The 28000-nt window shown below is 34.2% G+C and overlaps 4 protein-coding genes across 6 annotated transcripts; 2 read left to right on the top strand and 2 right to left on the bottom strand.

Moving 5' to 3' along the window:
• The first annotated feature begins 53 nt into the window (after positions 1–53).
• Positions 54–9963, top strand: LOC115446885 (tubulin polymerization-promoting protein homolog). The gene is made up of 4 exons (XM_030173706.2): positions 54–261; positions 7310–7455; positions 7888–8169; positions 9072–9963. The coding sequence occupies exons 2-4, from the start codon at positions 7321–7323 to the stop codon at positions 9261–9263; spliced, it is 609 nt and encodes a 202-aa protein (XP_030029566.1). The 5' UTR covers positions 54–261; positions 7310–7320; the 3' UTR covers positions 9264–9963.
• A 1084-nt stretch (positions 9964–11047) lies between these two features.
• On the bottom strand, positions 11048–18807 carry LOC115440024 (type 1 phosphatidylinositol 4,5-bisphosphate 4-phosphatase). 2 transcript variants are annotated; one of them, XM_030164149.2, is made up of 4 exons: positions 18555–18807; positions 18189–18355; positions 15830–16039; positions 11048–14462 (listed from the first exon to the last, which is right to left on the bottom strand). In XM_030164149.2, the coding sequence occupies exons 1-4, from the start codon at positions 18595–18597 to the stop codon at positions 14178–14180; spliced, it is 705 nt and encodes a 234-aa protein (XP_030020009.1). In that variant the 5' UTR covers positions 18598–18807; the 3' UTR covers positions 11048–14177. The 2 variants fall into 2 exon arrangements, with proteins under 2 accessions (XP_030020009.1, XP_030020008.1); XM_030164148.2 differs by having other exon boundaries at positions 18489–18744.
• Positions 18808–19101: 294 nt separating this feature from the next.
• Positions 19102–24635, top strand: LOC115440020 (U3 small nucleolar RNA-associated protein 4 homolog). 2 transcript variants are annotated; one of them, XM_030164145.1, is made up of 11 exons: positions 19102–19370; positions 19443–19822; positions 19930–20111; positions 20482–20672; positions 20871–21026; positions 21407–21728; positions 22094–22280; positions 23187–23410; positions 23925–24098; positions 24336–24416; positions 24498–24635. In XM_030164145.1, the coding sequence occupies exons 1-11, from the start codon at positions 19270–19272 to the stop codon at positions 24615–24617; spliced, it is 2118 nt and encodes a 705-aa protein (XP_030020005.1). In that variant the 5' UTR covers positions 19102–19269; the 3' UTR covers positions 24618–24635. The 2 variants fall into 2 exon arrangements, with proteins under 2 accessions (XP_030020005.1, XP_037294698.1); XM_037438801.1 differs by lacking the exon at positions 24336–24416.
• LOC115440022 lies at positions 24633–27776 on the bottom strand. The gene is made up of 5 exons (XM_030164147.2): positions 27547–27776; positions 27356–27462; positions 27091–27207; positions 26624–26762; positions 24633–24826 (listed from the first exon to the last, which is right to left on the bottom strand). The coding sequence occupies exons 1-5, from the start codon at positions 27630–27632 to the stop codon at positions 24694–24696; spliced, it is 582 nt and encodes a 193-aa protein (XP_030020007.1). The 5' UTR covers positions 27633–27776; the 3' UTR covers positions 24633–24693.
• Positions 27777–28000: the final 224 nt, after the last annotated feature.

Raw genomic sequence — 28000 nt, 5'->3', positions numbered from 1 at the left:
ACCTAAATGTGATAATATCATCGGATAATGTAGAGGTATAGTAGTAAGTAGTTACTAGTAGGTACGCATGCGTCGTGTGTTCGAAGCGCGATTTGCGCATCTCTCGGGTGTTGTCAAACATTGGTGAACATTCGTAGCTATTCGTAGGTTTCCGTTTCGCGCCAGTTACATTACAACCGCGTAGAGAGTGCGCCGCCCAAACAGTGCTCGTCACGCACACGTTGTTGTATGTGATCTCATATCTCATCCTGACGCACCAACGTGAGTGATTATATTTATATTCGGTTTATTTTTACAGAGATGAATATTAAAAAAAAACTAAATTATTAATGTTTATAATCCTACTTGGCTCTAGAATGGCAAAAAAAGTGTTATTGCGGTTTATACAGTAGGTATTACCCCTTATCATCATGGTTGTTGGCTATTGCTTTATATGTATTTAATTGGAAAGATAAAACTGCACAAAAATGGTTAGTCATAATTTAATATTTACATAAAAAAATATTGCAACTAAGCAAACACACGAAGTTGCGTGAATATTAATTTCAATTTAATGACCAAAACAAAGAAAATTGCGAGGGGTAAAATGTTTATCGTCTACCTCGAATACTTCGGCACTCCCTATTTCTATGGTGCGGCATAAATATAATCTGCCCTCCGCCTAACCAAATGGGCTTACGGCCGAGTTGATGCATTTCACGATGTAGTAGGTCGGTACATAAATTTCATTACTATGCCCAGACACGCGCGTTATTGTAATGCTTCTGTACGGCTAAATATAGCGATTAAATCATTTAAAAAGTTTGATATGATGATAATAGGCTTATCTATCAAATTATCCGCTGATTTTCTTTGTGATATAAAAGTAATAGCTAACTGCTGTAGCCTTCATATAAAGTATCCAAAAATAAAAGTAGGCGTCTATACCTATATGTCTAAAAATACAGTAGTCAGTGATCGTAGCAACTAGGTGATGCATTTTTGAAAAATATTCTAACAAATAATTTATCTGATACTATTAAGTAGGTAGCTATATGACACGCTGATATTATATTAGATAATTTAATACTCTAACTGCTAACACATGTTATGTATAAACAGCTATCTGATAATACGTCGAGCGATTTATTTGAGGTTTGATTAAATTGCTGCGTCCTGTAATATCAATTAGTATTAAATGAGTAGTTACCATTAATTAACCATCATAATTATATACAATGTTATGTAGATTTTGGTAAACGAGTCTCAATATGACCAAATATTAGGAATCACTGCTGTTTTGTCTTTATGACCTACTAAATGGTATATAGGTACATAAAACAAGATTACGGTTAATTTATTAGTATACTCTATTCTATTCAAAATATCTCATATAATTTTATTTCAATCTACCTTCTATTTAAAATATATTCAAATTTGCATGCCTACACAATGTAAATCCTAATAGGTACTACATACTTTCGTGGAGGCTCTATCAATTTAGCAGCTATTGGCACATAGTTTTCATACAAACTGTTAAAGCTATAAAATCACATTTTATTTATTTCATACTAGATGTTACTCGCGGCTACACCTGCTTGAAAAGCCTTTCCCACTACAAAAGTCGCTTAAACAATGTAGGACGGCAGCGCCGTCTATTTAAAAGAAATTATAAAGAAATATATTGTTTCTCATCGAAACAAATTACCTCGATAAAAGGAGCCTATATTTTTTTCTAAGGTCCTGATCTATACGTTTTATAATAATAATTTCATACAGTTCCGTTTAGTTATTTCAGCCTTTACTTCTAACAAACAGCCCAAACATTTTCGCAAATTTTCGCATTTATAATATAAGAAAGGTCGAAGAGTATTAATTTTTAGACTCTACCTAATTGATTACTCTTGATTCCAATTTTACTATGTATGTTGTACTTGGTAATGAACATAATATATATTCACGTCTATTGACAGAGTTGAATGCAAATATGTTTACATTGGTTATAGTATATAGTTATTGTACACGATTTCAAGGTAGAAATAAAGTAAATACAATTTTATCAACTACTTAATTCTCAGAAAAGTTGTGTTGCAGAATTTTGCTAATTCTATTTGCTTTATTCATATAGTTAAGCATATATAATAAAAAAAAATCATAAAGTTCTTTACATAAAGGTATTTATGCGTGTAAAACTTTGCTTTCTGTAAAGATTTCTATTGGAATTTGATACACTACTTATTACTTTTAATAGAATTTCGTTCATAGCGTTCATTCGCGAATTTTCATTCTGCGCGATACCCCGAAATAAGAATATTGGTAAACTTACTAAACGTATAAAACTCATCAGTCATCAACATGTACTTCATACGAGTCTCCTATGGTAGATATCAACCTGGTAGAGCCACCAAATTCGATAATACTTTGAACAAAATTAGCCGGCCTTGTGAGTGCCGCATAATAAAGTGTTTAGAATGTAAAAGGTTTCGTTTATCATATTATTAGCGTTAATTAAAATTAATTTTGTATACAAATAGAAATAATTTAACATCATTTAAAAATAATCTTTTCATATAGCTACGCCACTATATCTATAATGCAAGTATATTTGTGTAGATCCATAGTCGTAACGGCTCACGTTTGAGCGCTAAAAGTGGCAATTACATCACTAACCTTGACAACGATAGAACGTTTTCCACAAGTTTGTTTATTAACATCAGCTGCGATTACCACCTCGTGCCATGCACAGAGTATCTTTATCATATTGTTTTGTACAAGTAGGTAAATCGATAAAAAACTTTAAACCCAACACCTTGAAGTCCCTCTCCATAGTAGGTAACTAATCAAAAACTCATTATGTAATGACTTGAACAGTTTAGTTTAGCATCCCATCAGTCACCACTATCAAATGCGATTAGACGCCTAAACGGTAATGTTTCTGAATGTTATTTCAGATCCGTCACGTTTTAAAAATTTATAAACACAAAACGTTGCGCTGAAAAACGTGGGTTCTTACTTATCCAAATATTTAAATAAGAAAATGACTTAACACCAGGGTTGGCTATGTTTATTCGACCTTGAACGTTAGTCTAATTCCCGAGGCAATGTGAAACTATAAGGAAACTAGACAAATTTATTTATCAATTGACTCTACAAATGCGAGGGCATCCGTGTAACAATGCGCTATTACACCTCCGCTGATTTAACGCCGTGGGTGCCCTGGTCATTAAATTGTTTACTTTAGACGATTTGACCTACAGACCAAAGCTGTAGTGCACTTGAATCTTGATTATTAAGATAGAGGACAAACACTAATATTTAGCCTGTTACGGCCCGAGAAGTCTGTGAGGTCAGTGCAAGCCAAAACTACTACTACGATATATTGATAACTATACTTATGTTTAAAAGATTTTTATAGCGTATACAGACTAAGTACTCAATGTTAAGTGATTCCTAGAATCTCTCCTTCCAAATAAATGTTGGATGCGTTGCTGAAAAAAGAAATAAGAATCATGAAGAGAGGTGATTGTTCGGACAATCGGAAAACAAAAATCTCGTTATATAAACTGTGACAGCAAGCTGTCATTGTAAGGCGTTTGTCGTAACTCAGCGGTATCAACTATTAGCCTAACAGAGCTTGCTTATTCATAATATAGACAAATAATGAATCTCTAGCCGGACTACTAAAGTTAACCTATCAGATATAGCTTTTATATTAAGGACCTCTGAAATAAAGTTCTTACCTGTTAAATTTAATTTAAATTAAGTTCCTATATATTGCGGTTATGGATTATTTTACAAAAATACAAAATATAAAGAACCTTTGTTCTTTAAACGCCGTGAATAAAATGTCGCATTGCGTAAATTCTATTCATTATTACAAGGACAAGACAGAAACCTATTAATTTCTAGAATCATCATGCCAATATTATTTTTATCGACATTTGTTTATTCAGTAAAAAAGGCTGATGGTTTTATTTTTATTTTTATTGTGTCTAGAGTCTAGACATTACAAGAATATTAACTGAGTACAAAAAACATTTAACTAGCGTTAGTAATCAGATTGTACCTAAATATGAACGCTCAACGCCTTAAGATTTCTGAAACCACTTAATTTCTAGTAGTGAAACTTAATTTCTAGTTGTAGTGAAACTTAATAAATACTCACATTAATTTGTTTTTTAATTTTTAAAATATTTTTCATGTTGTACTGATACAAGTCTATAAATATACGGAATTATATTTGCAATATTGCCATTATAGGCGCCAGTAAAAAATATTCCGATAGTAAATACTGAACAAATGATAATCTTATCATATCTAACATTGTCAAGGTTTGAGAAGGAATAAAGAAAGAAAAGCAGCACTTGATTGCACAATACAAATACCTGATAAGAAATTAATATGCGATGCACATTCATACGACGCCACGTAATTGTTTCGTATAGGCAACTACATATAATACAATACATATACATTTTGTATGCTTGACCAAAACGAATACTTCGTAACCCGTCCGGGAAGAATGACGTCATCTCATTACGTTATATCAATAGACTATGAGTCACTCCTAAAATTATATTATTGCATAATAAACTACATCGTGAATATCTAGCTAGTTTGTTGTGAGGTAAACATGATTTAAAGATCATGGCCATTAAATTTGTATATCTATATACTTCGTACCTCTCGTTACTAATACTTAAAAGCGCAATAGTAATGTTATTTATATTTGTAGAAGTAAAAACTTATTAGTAACTACATGAATTGACTTTTCTGAATTTTATTGCAATTTGGTGTTATAGTTTTACGTGAATTCTAGTAGTATAGGCGATGCGCAACATTTTTTTTAATTCATGGTAATACAAGGTATGTTACGTAGTTGATACAGTGATATACAACCAGACAAGTACACACACACACCCACCCTGACGCTTTTTGTTCCCGAAGGGATAGGCGGAGGCGCAATTGGTGCACCCACTTTTCAATAGCCTATCCCTACATCGTGCGCAAATTCAGACAAGTACAATCGAATTAATTAACTGCTTTCGTAATAATGCTGTTCATAGTGGTGATGTAAATTTTTTATTGAAACCATTCTAAATATTTCTTCCCCAATTACAAAGTTTTATCATTACATTAGCCATTTTGTTATTAATATTTTTCAGATAATTATAAAGTAGTAGAGTCTGTGAGTAGATTTAGAGTCACGCGATTGTAAACATGCATTTTATATAGATTTAGTAAATAGACAGTATATTTTATACAACGTCACAGACGGTGCATAAAAGTGATTTTATGAACACCTAATCTGGATTTTCTGTAAGTTTTCGAACCAATAAATCTCAAGATAAATAAAATTTAATCTTCATGGATTAGATATTATTTAGAGGAAAACCGGATATTGCTATTTACCTTATTATAAAATTACTAAGTTACTCGCAGACTCGCAGCGCAGGAATTCCCCTTGACGACGCGAAGTCCGGAACATTGCCAACCATCGCGCTATATAAAATGCGCTCAATTTATATTGTCAAAAATATTAGTCTGTATCGCGTCTGCAGGTACCTACTTTATGATTGATCCCCATATCTATGCTATTGAGCTTACATTAGGCTAATACGGGGGTCATTCTTATTTCATATTCCGATATTAATTATTAATAAGACTACTAGTGGTGTTGAATGCAACCATTTTTTCTACGAAATTACAGCCGCTGTTTTCGTACTCATAGATTTGTTACTTAGGTACTCATAGTAATCGGTAGAGAATTTTTTTTAACAAATATATGGCTCTATAGTCTGCGTAGGTGAACTTTTATACAAACTCACAACAAATACAAAGTAATAATTTACAAGGATGCATATTTCTCAGAAAACCTTACAATTGTATTTTAACGACTTTACAAACGTAACAATTGAAGATATGAGTGTTGGTATTGTCCTATTGCTTATACGAAATTGTTTTTCTATAGTTACTACCTCGTATCTACTTAGAAATAAGTTTAGAATTTTAACATTACAAAATATATTTAGGTACTTAATTATTTTAAAAAATACTGAAAAATTGACAGAAATCCACAGTAATCAAAAGGAAATGCCTGATTAGACAAATACATAATATGTATTTATTGTTGTCGTTCTTGGAAATGGCCGATAACTTTTAGACATTGAATGATATTTATAATCAACCGACTATTAAAAATGCATTATGTTATTTTCAATAATTATCTTGTTTACGCCAGTGTTGGTAGGTACCTGAGTGCTAGATCATATTATATAGATATAATTTTTACACTTATCAGAACTTCTATCTGCGAACAATTGAACAAATAACACAAATAATTGAAATAAAATGCCTGCAAATTACAAAGGTACCTGTACTTACTTACTCCGTTGACTCAGCAACCCCAAGAGAGTCTTGGCCTCCGAAACGAGAGTCCTCCAGCTGTCTCTATCCTGTGCCAGCACCCGTCAGTTACTAGCTTGAAGTTGGTGCAGGTCACCTTCCGCCATATCGCTCCATCGATATCTTGGCCGTCCCATGGGCCGGCGACCTGTTGGTCGACTAAGATATACGATATACCTTTTACTTTCCTATCTCCTTTCATGCGCTCAAGATAGCCAAGCCAGCGTAGACGTCGGGCTTTAATTTGGGCACAAATACTGGACTATGGCACAAGATCTTTCACCTCAGCCTTTTTCCGGATCCGCCACGAGCCATCATCCTCCCTAACCGGTCCCAAACTTACGCAGGACTTTACGCTCCGCCACAAGGAGCTTATTTCCTTCTTTGAGTGTCAGTGTTCAAAAGCCTCACATTAATATGGGTCTTATGTTTTGTAAATGCAAATCTTTGTAGTTTTACTGATAAGCTTGGATACCAACACCTTATAAAGAACAGTATTGCATCTTAAAGTGTTTTGGATGCGGATGTCAATGGCTTCAAAACGACAACGCTAATAATGAATAAATAATCAAGAACGAATATATAAATATATATCGATTTAAATTAACAATTGATCGAGTGCAGTTGCAATTTTTTTTGTTATTGTAGATTCTACACCTGTTGAATGGGGTTTAACGGCAGTGCTTATTGATTTCATATCAAATATTTTTATTTTTGTGTTTAACCGACTCCAAAACAATTTGTAGCGTTTTATTTTATATATATGTATTCTTATTTTGTTCAGTAAAGGAAGTAATTTTTGGGGGACCAAATATATTTAATTTTTATTTCAATATTATTATATATTTTTATTTGATTTAACTTTTATTTCAATATTATAATATTCATTGCATTTTATATAAAAAGTGACATTTTGTTATTCCAGTTTAAAAAAATATGTCTTCGGAAACGGCGGAATCAGTAGAGCAAGTAGCGCAGGAGTTGAAGGACGTCCAGCTTGAAAATGGAACTGCGCCGGAGGCAACCAACGGAACGCCCAACAAAAGGGACGACAACTCGATACCCTTCAAGGTAATGAATAAATTTTAAATACAATAATTGATAGAATATGTGAAAATTAGAGAAATTGTACTACTTAGTTTCAAAATGGTTCTAAGGACCAATTTTTTCTATGTGCGTGCTTTGTACTTAGTAGGGAGTGAGAAATAATCCCACTGTTCTTTTAAGTTTATTTCTACTAACAGGAACACATAGGATTATTGTCTTGTCCTTTTATACCTACTATGTAATAAGTTTTTAATATACATACTAATAAGATGTTTGTTAAGATTAATTGAAAATACGGGTAAATATTGGAATAGTTATGTGCTGATTACATACATTTACATATACCTACATTTTGCTAATTAAAATATTTAGATTGCTTTAACCAAGTACGCACACTTCTTCCACTCTGTATAGTTTACAGTTATAATTATCTAACTTTTAAATACACGATTTCAGGATGCTTTCAAAGCTTTCTCTAAATTCGGCGATCCGAAATCAGATGGCAAAAACATCACACTGTCACAAAGCGATAAATGGATGAAACAAGCCAAAGTGATCGACGGTAAGAAAATAACTACAACGGATACCGCCATACACTTCAAAAAGCTGAAGTCAGTGAAGGTTGGCATTGACGATTACCAAAAGTTCCTTGACGATCTCGCCAAGAGCAAAAAGGTAGAGCTGGATGATATAAAAAGGAAACTCACCAGTTGTGGACAGCCCGGAATCACATCACATGTAAGTTTATCTACGCACTCTTTCTGAACGTCAAAGGAAATAAATAACAAGACGGTTAAGTACTTAAAAATATTATTAAAATATTAACAGAAAAAAACCTTTTTTAGGGGTTCCGTAGCTCTAGTCTGTCAATACCCTTTTTCTTAGGAACACGTAGAGATATCGAGTACTGAGTTCACGGTCTCTTTTAGCTGTGTAAAAACTGAGTAGTAAGTCATTGGGATCAAAAATATGACAGTTTACGTCGCATATTTCGCGATTCCATAAGGGAGTCAAACAAAGGGTACTTTAATTGATCTAGCAGCATGAGATTTGGCATGAAGCAATGTCTTACAGAACGGAACAGAAAGGAAAAAATCTAAAAACCGTAATATGTACTTTAATAAGAACAAAAAACTAGTTTGTACGGAATCCTTGGAGCGCTCGCACTCCAGCTCAAACTCGCACTTGTCCGGTTTTTTATAGCAGGAGGCAGGTAAACGAGTAGAAAGATTCCTTGTTAGTAAGCATAGCCAATAAACACACAGGAGGAATAATGTGGTGTTTCTGACGATTAATGAGAAACAGAGATGGGGAAGATGGAAAGGTTTCAGTGCATCCTCGCGATTATTTCTACTCTATCGCTTAGGATACACAATATTACATATTATAAAACAAAGTCCGCATTTCTGTCTGTCTGTATGTTATTGTATTTCTCAAAATCTACGGAATGGATTTGTATGAAATTTGGTATGGAGATAGGTTAAAGCCCTGGGAAAGTTATATACTTTCTATCCCACTAAGATATATAGCGGGACGTTAATCCTGAAAAAAATCTTCACGCAGGCTAAGCCGCGAGCAAAAGCTAGTTATGAATAAAATAGTAGATTATGATTATAATAGTGCGTGTATATAAATTTCAGGTGACAAAGTCGCCAGCTGCCGCGGCCGCTGTCGACCGCCTGACAGACACGAGCAAGTACACAGGATCTCACAAGCAGCGCTTTGATGAGACCGGTAAAGGGAAGGGCATCGCGGGCAGGAAGGACCTGGTCGACGCTTCCGGCTACGTCACAGGATATCAGCACAAGGATACCTACAACAAATCCCATTAATACACCCGCAGTGAGTGGATACAATAAGAGTATAACACATGGAGAGTATAAATAAAATATTTTGGGCCCTCCGCGCCATATAATTTTGTCACGTTTTATAAGTAAATATCGTATTTTCTACTTATGTATATGGTACCTACTAGGTTTATTTATTAATGCATTTAAGTTAAGCTTTGTATGTTGCGCGATTAAGACATTCCCTTCCTTAGAAGAAAGTAATAAGTAGAGATCAAATTATAATTACTATTTTTATTACTAATAATGTTCATAAACGTTTTAACGTCTAGTCGTTAGTAGATATAGATCCAAAAGATATTTTATTGAGCAATATTTAACATTCATTACGTAGGCATTACTTGCATGTTAAAGATAATCTGTTTATTAAGTATTATCCCAAGCTTTTTACGTGGTTCAGTCTTATACACCTACATTAGACTAATCGCCTCTATTCACACAAAATAACCGCCTGAGGCAACTATTTCAAAGCCTAAAATGTTTCAAATGTATACAAATTCTTCTGAATATTTGTAACATAGGATTGACAACCTACCTGACTTTATTTTTTTACGTCCAAATTATTGTACATTTTAATTATATAACTTATGTCGGGTGTCTTATTTATAAAACATGTTAAAAAATCTGAGAAAATGTACCTAATGATCTATTTTGTGGTGTAATTAATAAACATATTTTAACTTTATCGTGTAAATTTTATTTTATCTCCTTATATTAACAGTAGGTATCTACTCCGATATTTTTAGCAAATCGATTGAATCCGTATAAATATCGCCTTGTGGAATGTTCCGTATTGTTATCAATTTAAAAGGAAATAGCGACACATCTTCGCAATAAACAGATTCTTGGAGAAATAGCGTAACAGATGCAACAAAACGCATTAATTCGCCAGCTATCACAGTATATTATTGAATACTGATTTTTCGACATGAGTCCCTCGCTATTCTGTTGTATTAAAATTATAGATACCTATGCAATTAATAAAATACCGTCCCATCGTTTACAGTATTTTTTGTGGCGACATTTGGCTATGTTTATGATATCCAATTGAAAATTAAATAACACAATAATTAAACGAATATGGAAATCTAAGTAAATTTTGTAGATACTAGAAACGTATTACATATATTGTAAATAGTATTAAGGTGGTAGCTCAAGGTCCATTTTCATACATTTTGTTTCGGCTTTAATCTGAAATTTCGTCATATTAAATTTTAAAGGCCGAAATATCCATGATTATTAATTATTTTTACGTTTTTCTTTCAACTGCGAGAACTAATCACTAACTAGACCTGAATTTAAATTCTTTACTTGCCAATACTTGTTTAGTTACCCAGATTAAAGCCGAAACAAAATGTATGAAAATGGACCTTGAGCTACCACCTTAATATTTTGATTTCACGCTTTTTTTAAAAATACTAATGAAATACAATAAATACTCGTGTGCCCGTATCGGACCGGGTTTTACTTACATAATGTATGTACTAGAGATTTTATTTTCACCAAAGTTGGGTATTTTTCAGTAATCTCGGGGGCCCATTTTGCGTATATAAAGCTAGTCTGTGGTTTTAATGGTAGCAAAAAAACAATATTAGAATGTCTGTAGGTACAATTTATTTAACTTAAAACTAAAATATATATGTAAAGCACTAACATTTATGAAAATATCGAGAATAATAAATGTTTCAATTATTGTAACAGGTAGGTATCTACTATTAATTTTACATAATCAATAAAGCATATTATCAAGTCTTTACATTACAAAATGATTGAATATATCAAGCAACTCAACGCGAATCGATAACAAGTTCTAAATTAAGCTTTACAGTGTTTAGTTACATTCCGTAAGAAATTACTTAACGGTCGTAAGTGTATTAAGTCATTCTTAACGTTTACGATGGTGTGAAAGTTAAAATGTTAATTTTGAACACTATTCTATTGTTAATCGTATAGTACCTACTTGGTCAAATATAATCACATTGACTACCATAATTTCGGCAAAGCATTGATAATAATTGTGTAACCTATGATCAAACTTGTTTCGTCGCTTTGTAACTCAGATCACGTTCTACGTAGCAGTTAATTAAGGGTTTTAAATGGCTTCGATAAACATGATGGGTTTTAGCGTGCTTCAAGCCACTACGGCGTCGCGAGCTGTGTAATCTTTTGTCATGAGTATATTATACTATTGTCAGACCATTTGTTCTGATCTTTAGCAGGAATTAACGCGTTATAGTATATATTTAATGTAACATAAACATTCACATTATAAGCCCTCAAACACTACTATCTGGTAATTTAATAGTGGAGATATCTAATTAGCATAAAACTATATTTTGTGTTTAAACTCTACTGATATTATTTGTCTGTAAATCTTCCTAAAGTAAATAAATAAATAAATTCGTATCTAGAAAGTTGTTTGATAATAGGTCAAAAAAACAAATTGGTACTACCGATAGGTACCCATATAAGCTTACCGTTACCATGGTTACATAATTTACTATTCGAAGTTTACAAGTGCCCAATGTTCATGCTGCGTTATTTTAGTTCCAAATTCACTCGCGGGGTTCAAATTTTCATGCAAAAATTTGCTTTCATGAAATGATAACTTACGAGTACACTGTAATACGTAAATTCGTGCGAAGAGTATAGGCTTAGATCTGACAATATGTAGTACCGACAGTGAAACACAACTCGCACACCAGTCGATATTTGACGCGCGCAAAAACACAATGAATTTATCTTACCATTAATCCTCAAAAACAGCTCCTCCAGTCAGAATTATTCTTGGTTTAATTCTTATGAAATATTATTGATATTGTTTTAAATTTCTAATATCCAGAAATTCCTGATTATTGTAACAGGTTAGGGACAAAATTTATCTAACATGCCAGTATTGAGAACTTTAAAAACATGATATTTCGACTATCTGCTATACGTGACGTTTAGTTATATACATATTATAAATGTGAAAGTTAATTTAAAAGTTTGTTAGCAAATCACGAACACTCTACGGAATGGATTGAGAGTAGAAACATGTCTCCAGTGTGACTACCACCCAAGTTCCCGGCATCAGGAACTACACATACGGGACCACCAGTAAATGTCTTTCGCAACAAATCGATACGTGAAGTTATATGTTAAGGGAATAGAGACGAATTATACAGACTTACGTAAGAAAACGGTCGGTATTTGGAGTTAATGGCTCGCTGTTAATAATATGTATATAGCCCGTTCGAAAACTATGTCACAAATTATTATTACTATGTTAAAATTAATATTCTATAAGAAGCGGCATTAATATTGGTCTGCTATAACTGACATGAATTTTACATAAACATTATATTTGTTAATATAAAATTCATATGAACCAAAATATTTGGATTAAAAATAAACAAGATATATCAAAACGGAGTGTTTTTGAGGACTGATATTTTTTTTGCGTGTTACAGAAGCGACTAGTACATATTGTTTTTTATGAAAGCGCTTTTTTTACGCCAATGTCACAAGATTATACTTTTTATGATCCAACATGTAAGTTAAGCGTCATATTTCAGAAATGCTGTGAACTTAAAATTAAGTTTTTAAACTAAGTTGCACAACTACTTGGTATACAGTTTCTATATCTTCGTGTCCATAAGTATAATTGCTATGGCATCTAAGCCGACTGAGATTTAAAACACCATTACATAATAGCGAATATATTATTCTAATTACAAGTCAACCCAATGGTGTCTATATTATATTTAGAATAATTTATATATTTACATTTTATAACACAAATTTAATACATGCAAATACAAATTATTGCTTTCATTATTTTCTGTGGTTTTCAGAGTACAACTAATATAAAATAACTGAATAAAAATAGTTTAATAATGATAAAAACTAAATCACCCGGTCTCAAAACTTGGCGACAATTTTGGATATCTCTCAAGTACGCAAAGCTGAATATAATACAAACTATATAGGGATAATCTCGTAGCTTATATATTTTTTATTTAATACCATAAAATTAAAAAAGACAACAAAGCTTACAAACGCCACACGAATAACATAATTATATCAGATTGTTTATGAGTAATTACGAACATGGGACGATGACCTCTTTAATGCACGTCATGAGTGGCTGAACTAAAACATAGAGTCTACAATAATTATTTGTCATGGCTTTTATTTCGTTTTGTGACTGATCGAAATACTGTTTTTTTTTTATAATTTTCGACGTGTTCTGCGTGTATTATGAAAAATTTCAGCTTGGCGCTTTGTATTTTTTATAAAGATAACTGTTTTATTATTACTCGAATCTATGTATTTACCGTGTGGAAAAACATTCCTCTTTCAAGGCTTTGCCGATTTCGTTTAGTATGACCCGGATTCGACAAAGCCTCGGTCAAGGTAATTAGCGCTTGGGGCTTCTTCCCACCAGGCACAGATACTGATCACTATTGAATTAATGTAAAACTAATGGAATTACAACACCATGCTCAACTCGAAAGCACAAATTGAATTTTACTTACATATTTTTCGATATCTTTCAGTATATATATCACTGTCCGGAATGCATGTGTGTTTTCGATCCACCTGTACGCGTGTGTACAACTCGCGCACACTAAAATTGTTATGTTTTTTGATTTTATGGTCAACCTATCTAATACGTTTATTCGATTACAATAAAACCTTTTCAGATAAATGGCTCTATAAAACCAACATCATCAAATAGAACCTGCGCGGCTCTATGTCGAGGTGGTTCCAATATTTATTAGGCATATAACCAATTTGACGATACAATTGTTGCAAGTTTCGTTACATAATATAGAATTGAGAATTTTCTATTATAATAACTAGTCATACAAAACGTTGTTTATCACAAATATAACCGCATACATATGTCGCCGTTTACATCGGGCCCTCGATCGTGCTGACTTTCATGGCGAAGTAGTAGATGGCCCGGCTGGCCAGTATGAGCGCGAGCAGGAAGCCACCGACGTACGCCACGTACACGCCGCCGCCGTGGCTCTTGGCGGCCGACAGCGTGCCCAGCGTCACGCCCAGCGCCACCGCGAACAGCACCGCCGCCAGCACGCCGAAGATTATACCGCGCATGCGCTTCATGCGCGCGCCCACCGACGACACCTTCCGGCAGTGCGGGCAGCGCACCGGCGCGTTCTTCAGCAACTGGTACTGGAACCGTAACAACTGCTTAGGACGCTGTTTATCACTTATAGTTTATGTTAGGGTCAAATGTCAAAGTACAACGCTTTTTGAACAAAAGTGTCCATACTGCATTGTTTGGTTTCTTTAAACAATTTATTCTCGGTATTACACGTGGATCCAGCTTGTTGTGTCTAACTCAGGGGGGGGGGGGGGGGAGTGGGGGCGTGTGCCAAAATACGAAATGCGCGCCGCGGTTTTATTAATATAAGACTAGGTACTCACTAATCTATATCGTTTATATATTATGTTTGTTTGCGGTAATCTCAGGAACTGCTAAACCGATTTAGATTTTTTTTTTCACTAATAGGAAGCTACATTACACTAGGGTGCTTTACTTTACCTTTTATCCCGGAAAAGCTTTTTTATGCAGGTGGAGCCTCATAGGCAGTATATGTTACGATTGTCACGAATAGCCAGAAAACGTTCTGATCATTGGCTGTGCTTGTCACTTGTAAAATGGATGGGTCAGTAATTTTTACAGCACGAGTACGAATTCACACAATTTTGGGCGACCAATGCACGAGCGTGTGTGCCCGATAGACGTACAGACAACCTTTATAATATGAATTCCAAGAAGTGACGTAACTACACCAACGAAATATTAAGCAACTTCATGGAATGGGGCCTCTCGCCAATGCAACATCTGGCGATCTTTTTTCTTATATCACAATAAGACTATTATTTAAAAGCTATCTGTAAAATAGCTTAAATATCAAACCCATCGGAGCCCGTGGCATTTTATCGCCATGCCACTCCAAATTGATTCCAATATACTCTTATCTTAATTGTAATAATTACAAAGTCTATTTTTTTTATCTAATGTCTATTTATAAAAAAAAACAAGCCATATCATGGTAATCTAGGCAATGGTCTATCGTATGGCCGATATTGTCCAAATCCACAAAACAGTGTCAGCATATACTTCCAACAAACACCCAAATTCCAAAAATATAATACACTTATAAAAAAAAAAGCGACGATAGCCTAGTTGGGTATGGAACGGTCTGCCGAGACGAATGTCCGCAGGTTCAAATCCCAAGGGCACACACCTCTGACTTTTCTAAAAAATCATGTGTGTATTCTTTGTGAATTTATCGTTCGCTTTAACGGTGAAGGAAAACATCGTGAGGAAACCTGCATATCTGAGAAGTTCTCTATAGGAATTTCGAAGGTGTGTGAAGTCTACCAATCCGCACTAGGCCAGCGTGGTGGACCAAGGCCTAATCCCTCTCGGTAGTAGAGGAAGCCAGTGCTCAGCAGTGGGCAAGTATATAATACAGGGCTGATATTATTATAATACACTTATAATAGCAGTAAAAAGTTAAATCCCTTACCAAAAATGTGTCTTGGCAATGAGCGCAGATGACCCTGCACATGCCCGGCAACGTCGGCACGGGCGGGGTGACGGGAGACGGCGCCAGGTTAATAATCCTCTTGCAGTCGGGTCGTGGGCAAGCAATGCGCTGGGAAGAGGACTTGCAAATCAGCAAGCAATTGCAAGGACAGCGGACATACTTCTTGCCCGGCGGAGCATTCCTTATTGGCTGTAAATAAAATATAAATAATTTTTTCAATCTACTGTTGGTATGTTTATATTTCTATTTGAGTCTTTGTATTAAATGTGTAATGCTAAAGGAAGTCGGGAGATATAGCAGCAATATTTTTGCAATAACCGGCCTTTGCTAAGTAGCACTGGTTGTCATAAATGCTTTCAAAAGATGAATATTCAATTGAAAGTCCCACGTACATTCTACGCGCCGAGTAAATAAGCTTGTTCAAGGCTTGGTCAGTTAGTATCAAACAATGAGTATTTTAAAGGACACATTAAACCTAGGCCACTTAATCCATGTATCCAACACTAACAAGGGCTGACTATAATAAAAGAGGATATCTTATTCTTTATACCAAAACCACGCAATGGTAGATGCAAATTGCAAAGCGAGGGTGTTGTGAATTTAGATAGTCTTATTCTCTAAAAATTGGAGTATTGTAAGGGTTAGTGTAAGTACCTACTTATATTGGGCAAATATATTCCAGGAGTGGCGACATGAAGTTTTGGGCCGAATTCTACTGGGAATTATTTGGTATCAAATTAGAATATAACAAGTATGCAACAGCCTAGTTGGGTATGAAACAGGCTGCAGAGACATATATCTGCAGGTTTAAAACCAAAGACACACCTCTGACTTTTCAAAGTTATGTGTGTATTGTTTAACAATGATCATTTGCACTAATGGTGACTGTTATGGAAAACACCATGAGGATATCTATATACCCAAGAATTATCCAAAAAAAGAAATCTGAAGATTAATAGTAGTAATAGCGAGATACGGGCATTATCAGTTGTTTCAACTGCCTGCCTGATGTATATAATAATAATAATAATAATAAGATTAGTAAAGTCTGCCAACCAGCACTAAGCAGGCATGAGGCCTAAATCCTCTTAGTAATGGAGGGCCATGCTAAGCAGTGGGAAGTATATAATATAGGATCAGTATTATTATGAATATTAGCAAGTATTGATGTTAAGGGCAAGGTTGGGAGAGTTACCTCTATCATTAACAGCGAATGATAGCAACATGACAAATCAGGCATACTCTAAGTGCCGCACCCTGTTGTGGTTATTATTCAGAGATTGAATTGGAAAATGAGGTATAGTGCCTGGGCCTAGGCATTTTTCAGAACTTCATTTAATTATACTATGATAATATAATAGAAATTAGCTAAATATTGTTATTTTGATTTACTTCTCAATTATTATGAGAAGATTACGACAATCCAATGAGATTTTGACAGACTTTTTTCACATTGTTTAGGACTAGACAAATAAGAAATTATAATAAATGTGTAACATCTCATGGGTAACATACAATAAAACAATGTTGTGTTGTTCAATTTTTGCAGCAGTGTGTTGTGTTATAAAGTTTATCATAATTAAATTAATACAACATTGACTTACCTCTGGACAAGTTAGTGCTCAAGTAATGAATTCAAGAATAGCTGCTTAATAATTTTGATTTACAGTGTACTTTTGCTGTGACAAAAGTACATTACTAACAGTCATAAATAAATACACAATTAATGTGACTATACAAAAATCATTAAGAAATGTAATGTGGCACTTATCTGTGTGAATAAAAACAAAGTGAAATTGTGATTTGTAACTGAAATAGTCTTGCATAATAGAACTAAAGTATATCAAAAGTATTTTGCAGATCAGACATTCTGTCAATTCTGAATATTTGATAAAAATAAGGAATGAAATAAAATCTCAATGAAAGGAAATGGAAATGTTCTAATCAATTGATAATATTATAGTAGTTTTTGATTCATGTGCCTAGTAAATTAAAATATGTATTTATATTTTGCCTTTACAGTAATCTGTTTATTATTTTGACTTTGTTATCTAATGCTTACACAAATCAAACAAAGAGAAATAAGTATTTTACAGCTGATAAATGTAATGCATGATGTGACACATGATGCTCTTCATGCTTGGCTGATGAATATTACAAGCATTATTTACCCATGACTATTTATTATGTAGTAATAGTGAATGTGAAAGGAATAAAAACTGGTTTTATAGTAACTTTCTAATATTTTATCTTGGTTTCAATGGGAATATGACTTCTTGTACTAAACCGATATTATCATAAAGTGCTACAATTATTAATAATATAATAAAGGTCTTACAGTTGCTTCATTACATTCTGAGCATTTGACAACATGTTGCTCCCTCTTCCCAGATATGTCGATCATAGCCTGGCACACACGACATGTCACCATAGGCATTCCCGCTTGCTGGTATGGTGGAGGCAGCTCATCGGGGCCAATTGATGTTGTGCTCACATTTACCTCCTCTGTTACAAAAAAACATTCATAATTCCGGTAGCGTTTCTAGCACTACATAATCAGTCGTGTGATAAATAGTAGTAGTTTGTCGAGCCAGATTCAAGAAACCTTTGTATTGAATTGTATAGCAACAAAACTTACGACGATATTGTTGAATGTTGGTTGAATCATCAGCTGTCAAAACAAAAAAAACATCAGCTTCCTTACCATCTCTCAGCAAGGGTTGATTTTCACTTTGACTATCCCCCATCGTAAAGCACTTGACTTTTGGAACACGATATGCAAATTACGTTTAGAAGATAGGTACACAAAATCTTTCGAAGAATAAAGAAGACAACTCGTTTTTCGATGATGTACCGACAATTTTTTAAATAGGGTTGAGTGTGGGAGCTTACGTCTTTTCGCCAGCAATGTTTGTACTTGAAAATTTTATCAGTCAATAAACTAGTAATAAACATTTACTATTCAAAAAAACAATTTTTTTGTACGAGATCAAATAATAGGGATATAGAGGGCGTATAAAATAATATGTTAAAAGGTCATAATGTATTCGTACTCCGTGTCCCAAATTTCATTTAAATCCATTGTTTTATTTTTAACTTAAAAACACTAACATTTGCGCAAAGATTTGCATTTATAGAAAGTTTATATTAGTATAAGATTATAATTTGTATAATATAAGACATTAGTAAGATAAAATCAGATTATACTTAATTTAAAATTGTACAAAGGTAAACAAAATTTTGAACAGTGTTGTGGTTCCGGTTGTAACTTCAGTTACCGGTTATGAACAGTTCCAATGTTATCACTCAAATGAAGTCAAATGTTTTTGAATATTTAGATTTAAGGTTATTTTTTTTTGCGATGCATGTGTTGGTCGTTGTGTCAAAACTTTAATTAGTTATTTCAAGAAACTTATAATATGGCTAGTAAAATTCATCGAGTGCGATTTTATAATCCACAACCACAGGCCATTAACTGCATCTCCTTCAACAAAACTTCTAAACATTTGGCTCTTGCTAGGTAACATTTTAAAATTCTGTGTATTGTTATTGTTTTGCTGTTTATATACCAATATTTTATTTGTCGTTTTAGAGATGACGCCAGTATTGAAATATGGGACTTAAATTATGCACCGTATCTCATAAAATTTATACCAGGCGTAAAAGATGGATCTGTAGAAGCGTTAGGATGGGTACATAACCGTCTGTTGTCGACTGGTCTCGGGGGTGCGCTTATTGAGTGGGACCTCGATAAACTGTGTCCTAAAAAAACTGTACTCTTGACTGGTTCTGCAGCATGGTGTCTCGACGTCAATCCCCGCAACACCTTAGCAGTAGTTGGCACTGAAAATGGTTACATTAATCTATATGATGTTGAGTGTGATGACATTGTTTATAAGAAACTATTTGATAAGCAAGAAGGAAGGATATTGTGTTGTAAGTTCAATCAAGAAGGAAATATGCTTGTGACAGGTAATATTGAAAATAATTATTTTTTTAGAGCTCAGTCATAATATGTCAGACGAGTACTTTGCATAAAAAATCACATTATATCATAGTGTGATATTTAAAATTTTTAGGATCAGTTAACACAATCAGAGTATGGAATGTGGAGACGGGTCAAGCCACAGCTCGCATGTCAGTCAGCAGGAGAGGAAAAGATGTAATAGTTTGGGCACTTGCTGTTTTATCTGACAACACCGTTATATCTGGGGACAGTCAAGGACGCCTTACATTTTGGGATAGCACTCTTGGTGATCAGGTAATTTTACTATTGAAGAGCAAGAACTAACTAACCATTATTTTAGAAAGGGATATTGATGTTTGATTTTCTTTATACTTGATTTTTGTATGTCTAAAATAATTTGGTCAACCCTTTCAATCTGGGTACAGTCATGACTCTGACCTCACATGCAGACTGAAAGATTAATACTATGTTCATAAAAAAAAGAAAGCAATTGTACCTTTATAATATTAGTATAGTAACATTAATAATTACATGAGCTACAAAACACGGAACTTGCATACAGTTGTTATTCGGCAATAGATAATATATAACATATTCACATTGATAACATTCTCTGCTTATTTATAAAAAAAAAACAAAATATTTTAATGGACTTATGTTTCAGATTGAATCATACATAACACACAAAGCGGATATATCTGCTATAGCTGTGTCAGAAGATGAGAAGAGTTTGTATTGTAGTGGTGTTGATCCTGTCATAACAATGTTTGTAAAAATAGAGAAAATTAATAATGAACAATCTGAGGTGCAGTGGGTGAAAAATGTTCAGAGGCACATACATGAACATGATGTCAGGTATTCAATTTGTTTTTAAAGTTTTAATTATCAATTCATGTAATACTTATTTATAAATTAGATTAATGTACCTATAAGTTAGTGAATATATTTTCATGTTTTGCCTAAATATACAGTTTTTTTATACTTATATTTTACTATTCAAAAATAATATCATTGTATAAGATAAATGAAAATATCTAATCATTTGATTTCTAGAGGCCTTGTATTGAATCAAAAACAATTAATATCAGTGGGGATTGATGGCTACCTTACATTCTCGAGTTTCCCTCCTAAATGGGTTATGAGAATACCACACATGCTCCCTGCACCGCGATCATCAGTATGCACAAGCAAAAAGCTTTTGCTATTGAGGTAATAAATTTTATTGTCTTTTTAGGATCTAAAATTAATTTTCAAACTATAATATTTATGTAATTTTCATCTTCGCCATATTTTATCTTAGAGTGATATGACTAACAGCCGTTTTTAATTAACAATCCCAAACTCAATCTTTAATCCAATTTCGAGACTGAACCAATTAAAATAACTCTTGGAGTTGTATGTCACAAAAAACCATTCTTCTATTGATAAATTTTTGAGATAGACTGGAAAAAGCGATTGGGATTGTTTATTGAAGTTGGCAGTAAGATATTCTAAATTAAATTATTTATGTTGAATGAATGAATGAAGCCCTTTATTCAGACAAGTCAATATAAGTATTTATGTATTTGATAATAAAAATATATTAACAGGTATAGCAACCATCTAGAAGTATGGAAATTAGGATCATATGCAGTTAACAATAGTGGAAATGCCATGATAAGCGACACAGAACATAGAAACAATGACAACTACCAAGATAATAATATAGAGGAAGATTTTGCTACAGCTGGAATAGAAACACTAAATATGACTATTAAAAAACAGACTCTGAAAGTTATAGATGCACCAGTAAAAGTTGTCTCTGTACAGACAAAAAGGAGTCAGCAGATACAATGTTGTGAACTGTCACCGAATGGAGAGTTTATAGTATATTCCACTAGCACAGATATTAGAATGCTCAAATTGGAAATGGTAAGTGTGTCCCTGTACTTTAAAGTATTTTGGGTGTAAAGGCTTTCTTTTTTATTGCAATAGTTTTTTAATAGAGTCGGCGCGTAATTTATGTAGAGTTGCCAGTTTCCACACATTTACCAGCACAATACAAAAAAAAAATATGCAAGTACTTGTATGATTGAATGTAGTTTTATGGTACAAAAGCCTCATGTAATGCTTTTTCTTTGTTAGTTTTGTTCATGCTTTCTCGATTTCCGCAAAAATTAATTTCTTAATGAATTTATCACAATAAAACTTTAAACGACACAGTATTTCTTACTTTAATAAAACTATTTGTTAATCACAAAAATACTAAATTTGCAATAAATAATATATTTTTCCAGGATGAAGATCAAAGTAATATTTCATTGTCAAAAGTGATAGTGAGTGGCGTGCCTGTTCCTTGTGATCGCGTAGCGTTTTCACAAGACTCGCAACGCATGGCGGCTCACAGCGCCGGCACAATATACGTGTTACAAGTTGACGCGGAGGCCGGTGCGGCTGTTATACAGACGCTATCTATGGAAAAACGTGAGTATATTATGCAATTGTAAAATTTAGAAGTATAGAAATTACGAATTTTGTATTTGAAAAAAAACAGATACACTCACGATTTTGTTCTCCGAAGGGCTAAGCAGGGGCCCAACTGGTGCTCCCACTTTCCGCCGTGTGTATTCCGTCCCTTGCTGCGATAGGAGACGAGCTTTTAGCCATATCGGGCACAAATTTTTCTGAGCTGATACTGAGTAGAAACCCGCAATATCGCTCTCCGATCCGGAGATCGAACCCGAGGCGTTAGCACTATCGACTGTACGATTGTAGAGTCGTACTATAATACAACGTATCTTACTATACAGTAATACCCCGCTTTACGCGATCCCGTTATGCGCGGTTTCACTATAACGCGAAATTCAAATTTCGCGCTCAATTGCCTTGCATTACGCGAAAGAGTGCATGTAAACATAACGTAGCCATCAACTTCTCTATTGTCGCGGGAATCCCCGCTTCCTCTGAACATTCTGTTTGAAGAATTGGGAATTCCCCGTCCTTCGAATTTGTTCTATGGGGATTCCCTCATTCATTTCGTTTGTTCCGTCATGTTTAGTTCGGCTGGCAGTCGTGTTTTAACATTTATTGGAGATACATACATAATTTAATGCTTCTGTAAATTCACCCATACAAAATCAAACTTGCTCTTGGTCTGGTCATTTCTGCGCCTGCTGGATCCCTGGCGCTGCACCCGTACACCGCTGACACCTCCCTAGTTACGGTTCTGTGATTGCCAGTAAACACTAACAACGCTAATCGAACTTAGCTTTATATACCACTATGGAGTATTATTGCGCTCGTCACTTTGAGACACTAGATTTCCTTCAAACCAGAACACAATGATTGACGGCAAGAAACAAAAACTAATTCTATCATTTGATATTACAGAATTGAAGAGTAAATCAATATTACATCTGTTATTATCGGATAAAACCGAATCGGGTGTGACATATTTAGTGGTGGCCGATTCTCATGGTGTGATCGCCGTGTGGACACACAGTAAGAAGAAATACGAACACTACGTCACGTTGCCGAATTATCATTGTGTGCCGTCAGCCATTACTGTAGACATTGAACGGGAACATCTGATTGTTACTTATGTCGATCAAAAGGTAATTGTCCACTTTTTTTGCTATTTGATGAAATTAAGAGAAATCGCGATGTGATAACGATACTTCGTACTACAGTTACAAAGTAGGTAGAGTTTGTGAGCGTGTATGGAATGTGTACTTTCCTAACTAATCTCTATAAACATCCGACCTACATGGTGAAACCTAACAGAGCAGGGTTTAGCGAAACCTTATTAGAGTATTTCATAAAATAAATGTACGTAATGAACAACTTTTTATGAAATATTATTACGTAGTTTTTTGTCTCATTTGTTTTTATACTTTCGTTCTATCAAATATTATATAGAATTAATGTTTTACGACGAACAATAAAAAAAAGACAGATAAGACAGAAAATATAGTAATATTACGAAATTATTAAAACTACTTAGTTGCTCACATTTATTTCGAGAAATACTAATGATTCATCATTATCCATCGTTTTACCTCCATCTAACAGGTACGAAGTGACTATAACAAATAACGTGTTAAGTTTTAAGTATTAATTCCGTTACAGATAGTAGAATACGGATTGAAAAACAAAAAGTTTACGGACTGGCCCGGTTCAGCATTGCCGTCGGAATGGCTGTCGCGAAAATCGGCCGTCGACTCAATTATTCTACATCCTAAGGGAGATTCTGTTATATTTCAAGATGCCACGTCATTATGGATTATGGATAGAGAGATGAAGGTAAATAGACTACTTATTTAATGTTTCATTCATAAAGGATACCAAAGGACTCCTATTCATATTCTGTAGTATGTGCGTGACTCACTTTTATCGGATACCTTTTAAACCATATTAAATATCAGGCAGAAATAGTCACTGTCATTATTATGGCGGCTATCTATACACAAAAACTTGGCAGAAGTGGTCCTTCTTGCCAAGTTTGTGTATAGATATATGTATTTATTTTATATCTTTCAGTCTCGAGTCGAACCTGCACCGAAGAAACGATATTGTCAACCAGATGACACGAACCTCGGTCTTCGAATTTTACCCGTTAAGGTAGGAAAATTACGAATTATTTTATTGAGAATGTATCTAAAAATAAATCAATCAATGATTTTATGTATGTTTCAATTTTAGTACCTCGCTGGATTCCACTGGCTGGACCAACAGGAAGCAGTGTCTATAGAAGTGCTTCCTGAAAACATCGTAGCGCAATTACCGATGATCGTCATTACGAATAAAAAGAGAGACAAATAAATATTTTTTTTAAACAAATGATTTATTTATTGTGTAATAAACGTAGAAAATGGTTTATTGACATATTTTACTGTGGTTACTGTCTAAATGCTTCTTCTATTCGACCAAGTGGAGTCGTAGAGAGCTGTTGTGGTCGAGCCCACATGTCGTCCGTCACCTCGCATCGGGATGGAGGCAGTTTATAGGATATCGGGTCGCCAACCACGCTTCTGTAAACGTTGTTTCACACTTGAGTGATGTGTTGAAAGAATACTTGAGTTCGGAAGTACGCAAATCACTTCCACTATGCGTTTCGCATTTTCATAGAATATAGACAGATTACTACAAAAGTTCCTAAAATATTAGCAATTTATAGCGCCACCTGTACGACACCAGTGCCATCTATTCATTTAAAAAATGAAATTATTTCCCATGGGAGAAAATTACCGGGATAAAAATTTGCATATAAGTTAATCCAGGACATGGTCTATCGGTGTGCTAAATTTCATCTAAATCCGTTCAGTTGTTTCTGCGTTTACTTTTAACATACATCCAAATGTCCATACACCGAAACATTTTCACAAACAGTCGCAGTTGTAATATTTGCAAGACAAGATAAGTAAGATGAGCAGAGGTTTAATATACTTTATCTTGTTACAACGGTTATTAGTAGTAACTTACAAAATTAGTTGAACAAATTCAAAATTTAAAATCGCCTATAAGCGTTAAGTTTATATGACACATTATTTTTGTTTGTGTAAAGTAATTTAATTTTCTGAAGAAAAAGAATCTTCGCTGGTTGGTAAGAACACAAAACTGAATAATGTGTGTACTAATAACTGTTGTAATGAGTGTAAGCGTAATAAACCAAGCCAGTTCTAGGAATTTAAACATATATACTTTACTAGCTTTTGCCCGCGGCTCCGCCCGCGTTATAAAGTTTTTCAGGCTAAAGTTTTCCGTTATAAAAGTTGTAGTTTCCCGGGAGCCTATGTTCTTCCCAGGGTCTGAAACTATCTCCATACCAAATTTCATTTTGATACGTTGGGTAGTTTTTGAGTTTAACACGTTAAGACAGACAGATGCAGCGGGGGACTTTGTTTTATAATATATTTTTTAGAACTTTTTAAGTGGAACAATCCCGTCATACATCATTGTTGCATAACTTTAACCGTTTACGCAGCGCAGGCAACGGAAGCTCTCAAAACTAATAATTTTCCCCGTTTTTGCAACATGTTTCATTACTGCTCCGCTCCTATTGGTCATAGCGTGATGATATATAGCCTATAGCACTCCAGGAACACAGGGCTATCCAACACAAAAAAGATTTTTTCAGTTCAAACCGGTAGTTCCTGAGATTAGCCATTACTGCTCCGCTCCTATTGGTCATAGCGTGATGATATATGGCTTTGAGCACTCCACAAACAAAGGACTATTCAAGACAAAAAGATTTTTTCAGTTCGAATCGGTAGTTCCTGAGATTAGCCATTACTGCTCCGCTCCTATTAAGTATAGCGTGATGATATCTAGCTTATAGCACTTCACGAACAAAGAGCTATCCAACGCAAAAATAATTTTTCAGTTTGGACCGGTAGTTCCTGAGATTAGCCATTACTGCTCCGCTCCTATTGGGTATAGCGTGATGATATATAGCCTATAGCATTCCACGAACAAAGGGCTATCCAACGCAAAAAGAATTTTTCGGTTTGGACCGGTAGTTCCTGAGACTAGCGCGTTCAAACAAAAAAACAAACTCTTCAGCTTTATATAATAGTATAGAAGTATAGATTACTACTACCCACATTATAGATACTTTATATTACAAATATTTGTTAATTTTATTCTTTTATCTAACGCAAATGTAGATAATATCTATATAAGGTATCAAAATGTACACTTAACTATGTCCCAAATTAAATCATAAAATAGTTAAAAAAAAAAGCAATTGACAAGTGGGTGGATATTTGTTTACGTTTTTGGAGAAGGCCAATGGAAATATAATAAATATTGGATGTTTATTGCCTTACCCCAAGAAAATCAAAGTTTGTTTATATGGATCGTAGAGCTGGCCTGGCTTCAATGGCGGACGAGTCGGATAATCGATGTTTGTTTTCACCAATTTTCCGTAACGCTCTAACGGACACAGAGCGCGACGACCGACAGTACCTGAAGTGTTTCAATGTTTATTGTAAGTTCCAAGCACGTCATTTTTTTATTCATAAACTACTTTAAAAATACTTAGAATAAATATGCTTAAAACCGGAAGTGGTCTAGAATCTAGACTTTAGTGGTAACTCATCAGGGCCGAGATTTGTGAGATTTTTGGCTTAATCCCACGCCAGGAAAACTAGTTCTGTTTTACTTTTCAATAAAAACACACAAACATGTTTTTGAACTTTTTTCTAAAGATGTTTTAACGACGGAAAGTCTTAAAGAAGCAAAGATCAAATTTGTTTATAAATAACAATAATATGCATTATGTTTTAAATCATACCAGACGTGGTCGGAGGCAAGGGTGTTGGCGATGGGTCTACTACAACGCTAGGTTTGGGCGGCACAGGATGACAGCTCACTGATTGCAATGCTGCATTATATTCCTCCAACGACATTCCTAAAAGTCAATAGCAATAATATTTATATTCCACCTTCATCTAAGTATATAATGTAATGCCTATCTATCTTGTAGTTAAGGTACATTAAACATTTTTTATTTCGGAAAATTGTGAAGACTACTGTGATGTCTAGGTATTATACAATACCTATCTTTTGAGCTTCCTCTTCTTGTATATTTCTGATCTGTCTGTAGAAACCCCATCTTTCTTGCCAGAGTCGTGCTGCGTCTCTCGACTTCTTCGTCACAGCTTTTCTGAATCATTACACATTTGGATAAATTTAGATATAGGTATAGCTTTGCACTCAGATTTAAATGTGTTAATATTAATGTACATACAAGACGCCTTGAGCTTTGACGGGGTCTATGGATGGCTCCCGCCGTCCGGGTCTGCTTATATTAGCAGCCGGTGCGGAATTTTCCATTTTTGTATTTGACGTGGAAATGAAATCGTTATATGGAACAGACTTATATTCTTGCTTGGCTTCTTTGAGGATACGTTGCTTAGGAGCAATGTAATCGATCTAACAAAAATAATATGCTTTGGGTGGATATGGTTATTGTTTACGTTTCCGTTATGTTTATTAATTTATTTGTTACTAGTTCGCCTACAAAGATTTTAATTTTAGATATCTTGTTTTTTTTAATTAATGTGTTTTATACTAAGTATTATAGTAATTGGTTCAAGTATAATTAAAAATTAACGACCTTTTACTTATTTAATGACAAATATGTTTAATAATATAAGTTTTATATGTAGGTACATACGTATGTTGTGATCATGCCGCCGATG

Source organism: Manduca sexta, chromosome 15 (assembly GCF_014839805.1).
Source record: "Manduca sexta isolate Smith_Timp_Sample1 chromosome 15, JHU_Msex_v1.0, whole genome shotgun sequence".
Classification (NCBI taxonomy): Eukaryota; Metazoa; Arthropoda; class Insecta; order Lepidoptera; family Sphingidae; genus Manduca; species Manduca sexta.
Note: the sequence above shows the minus strand (reverse complement) of the source record. Positions and strands in the feature narration are given on the sequence as shown.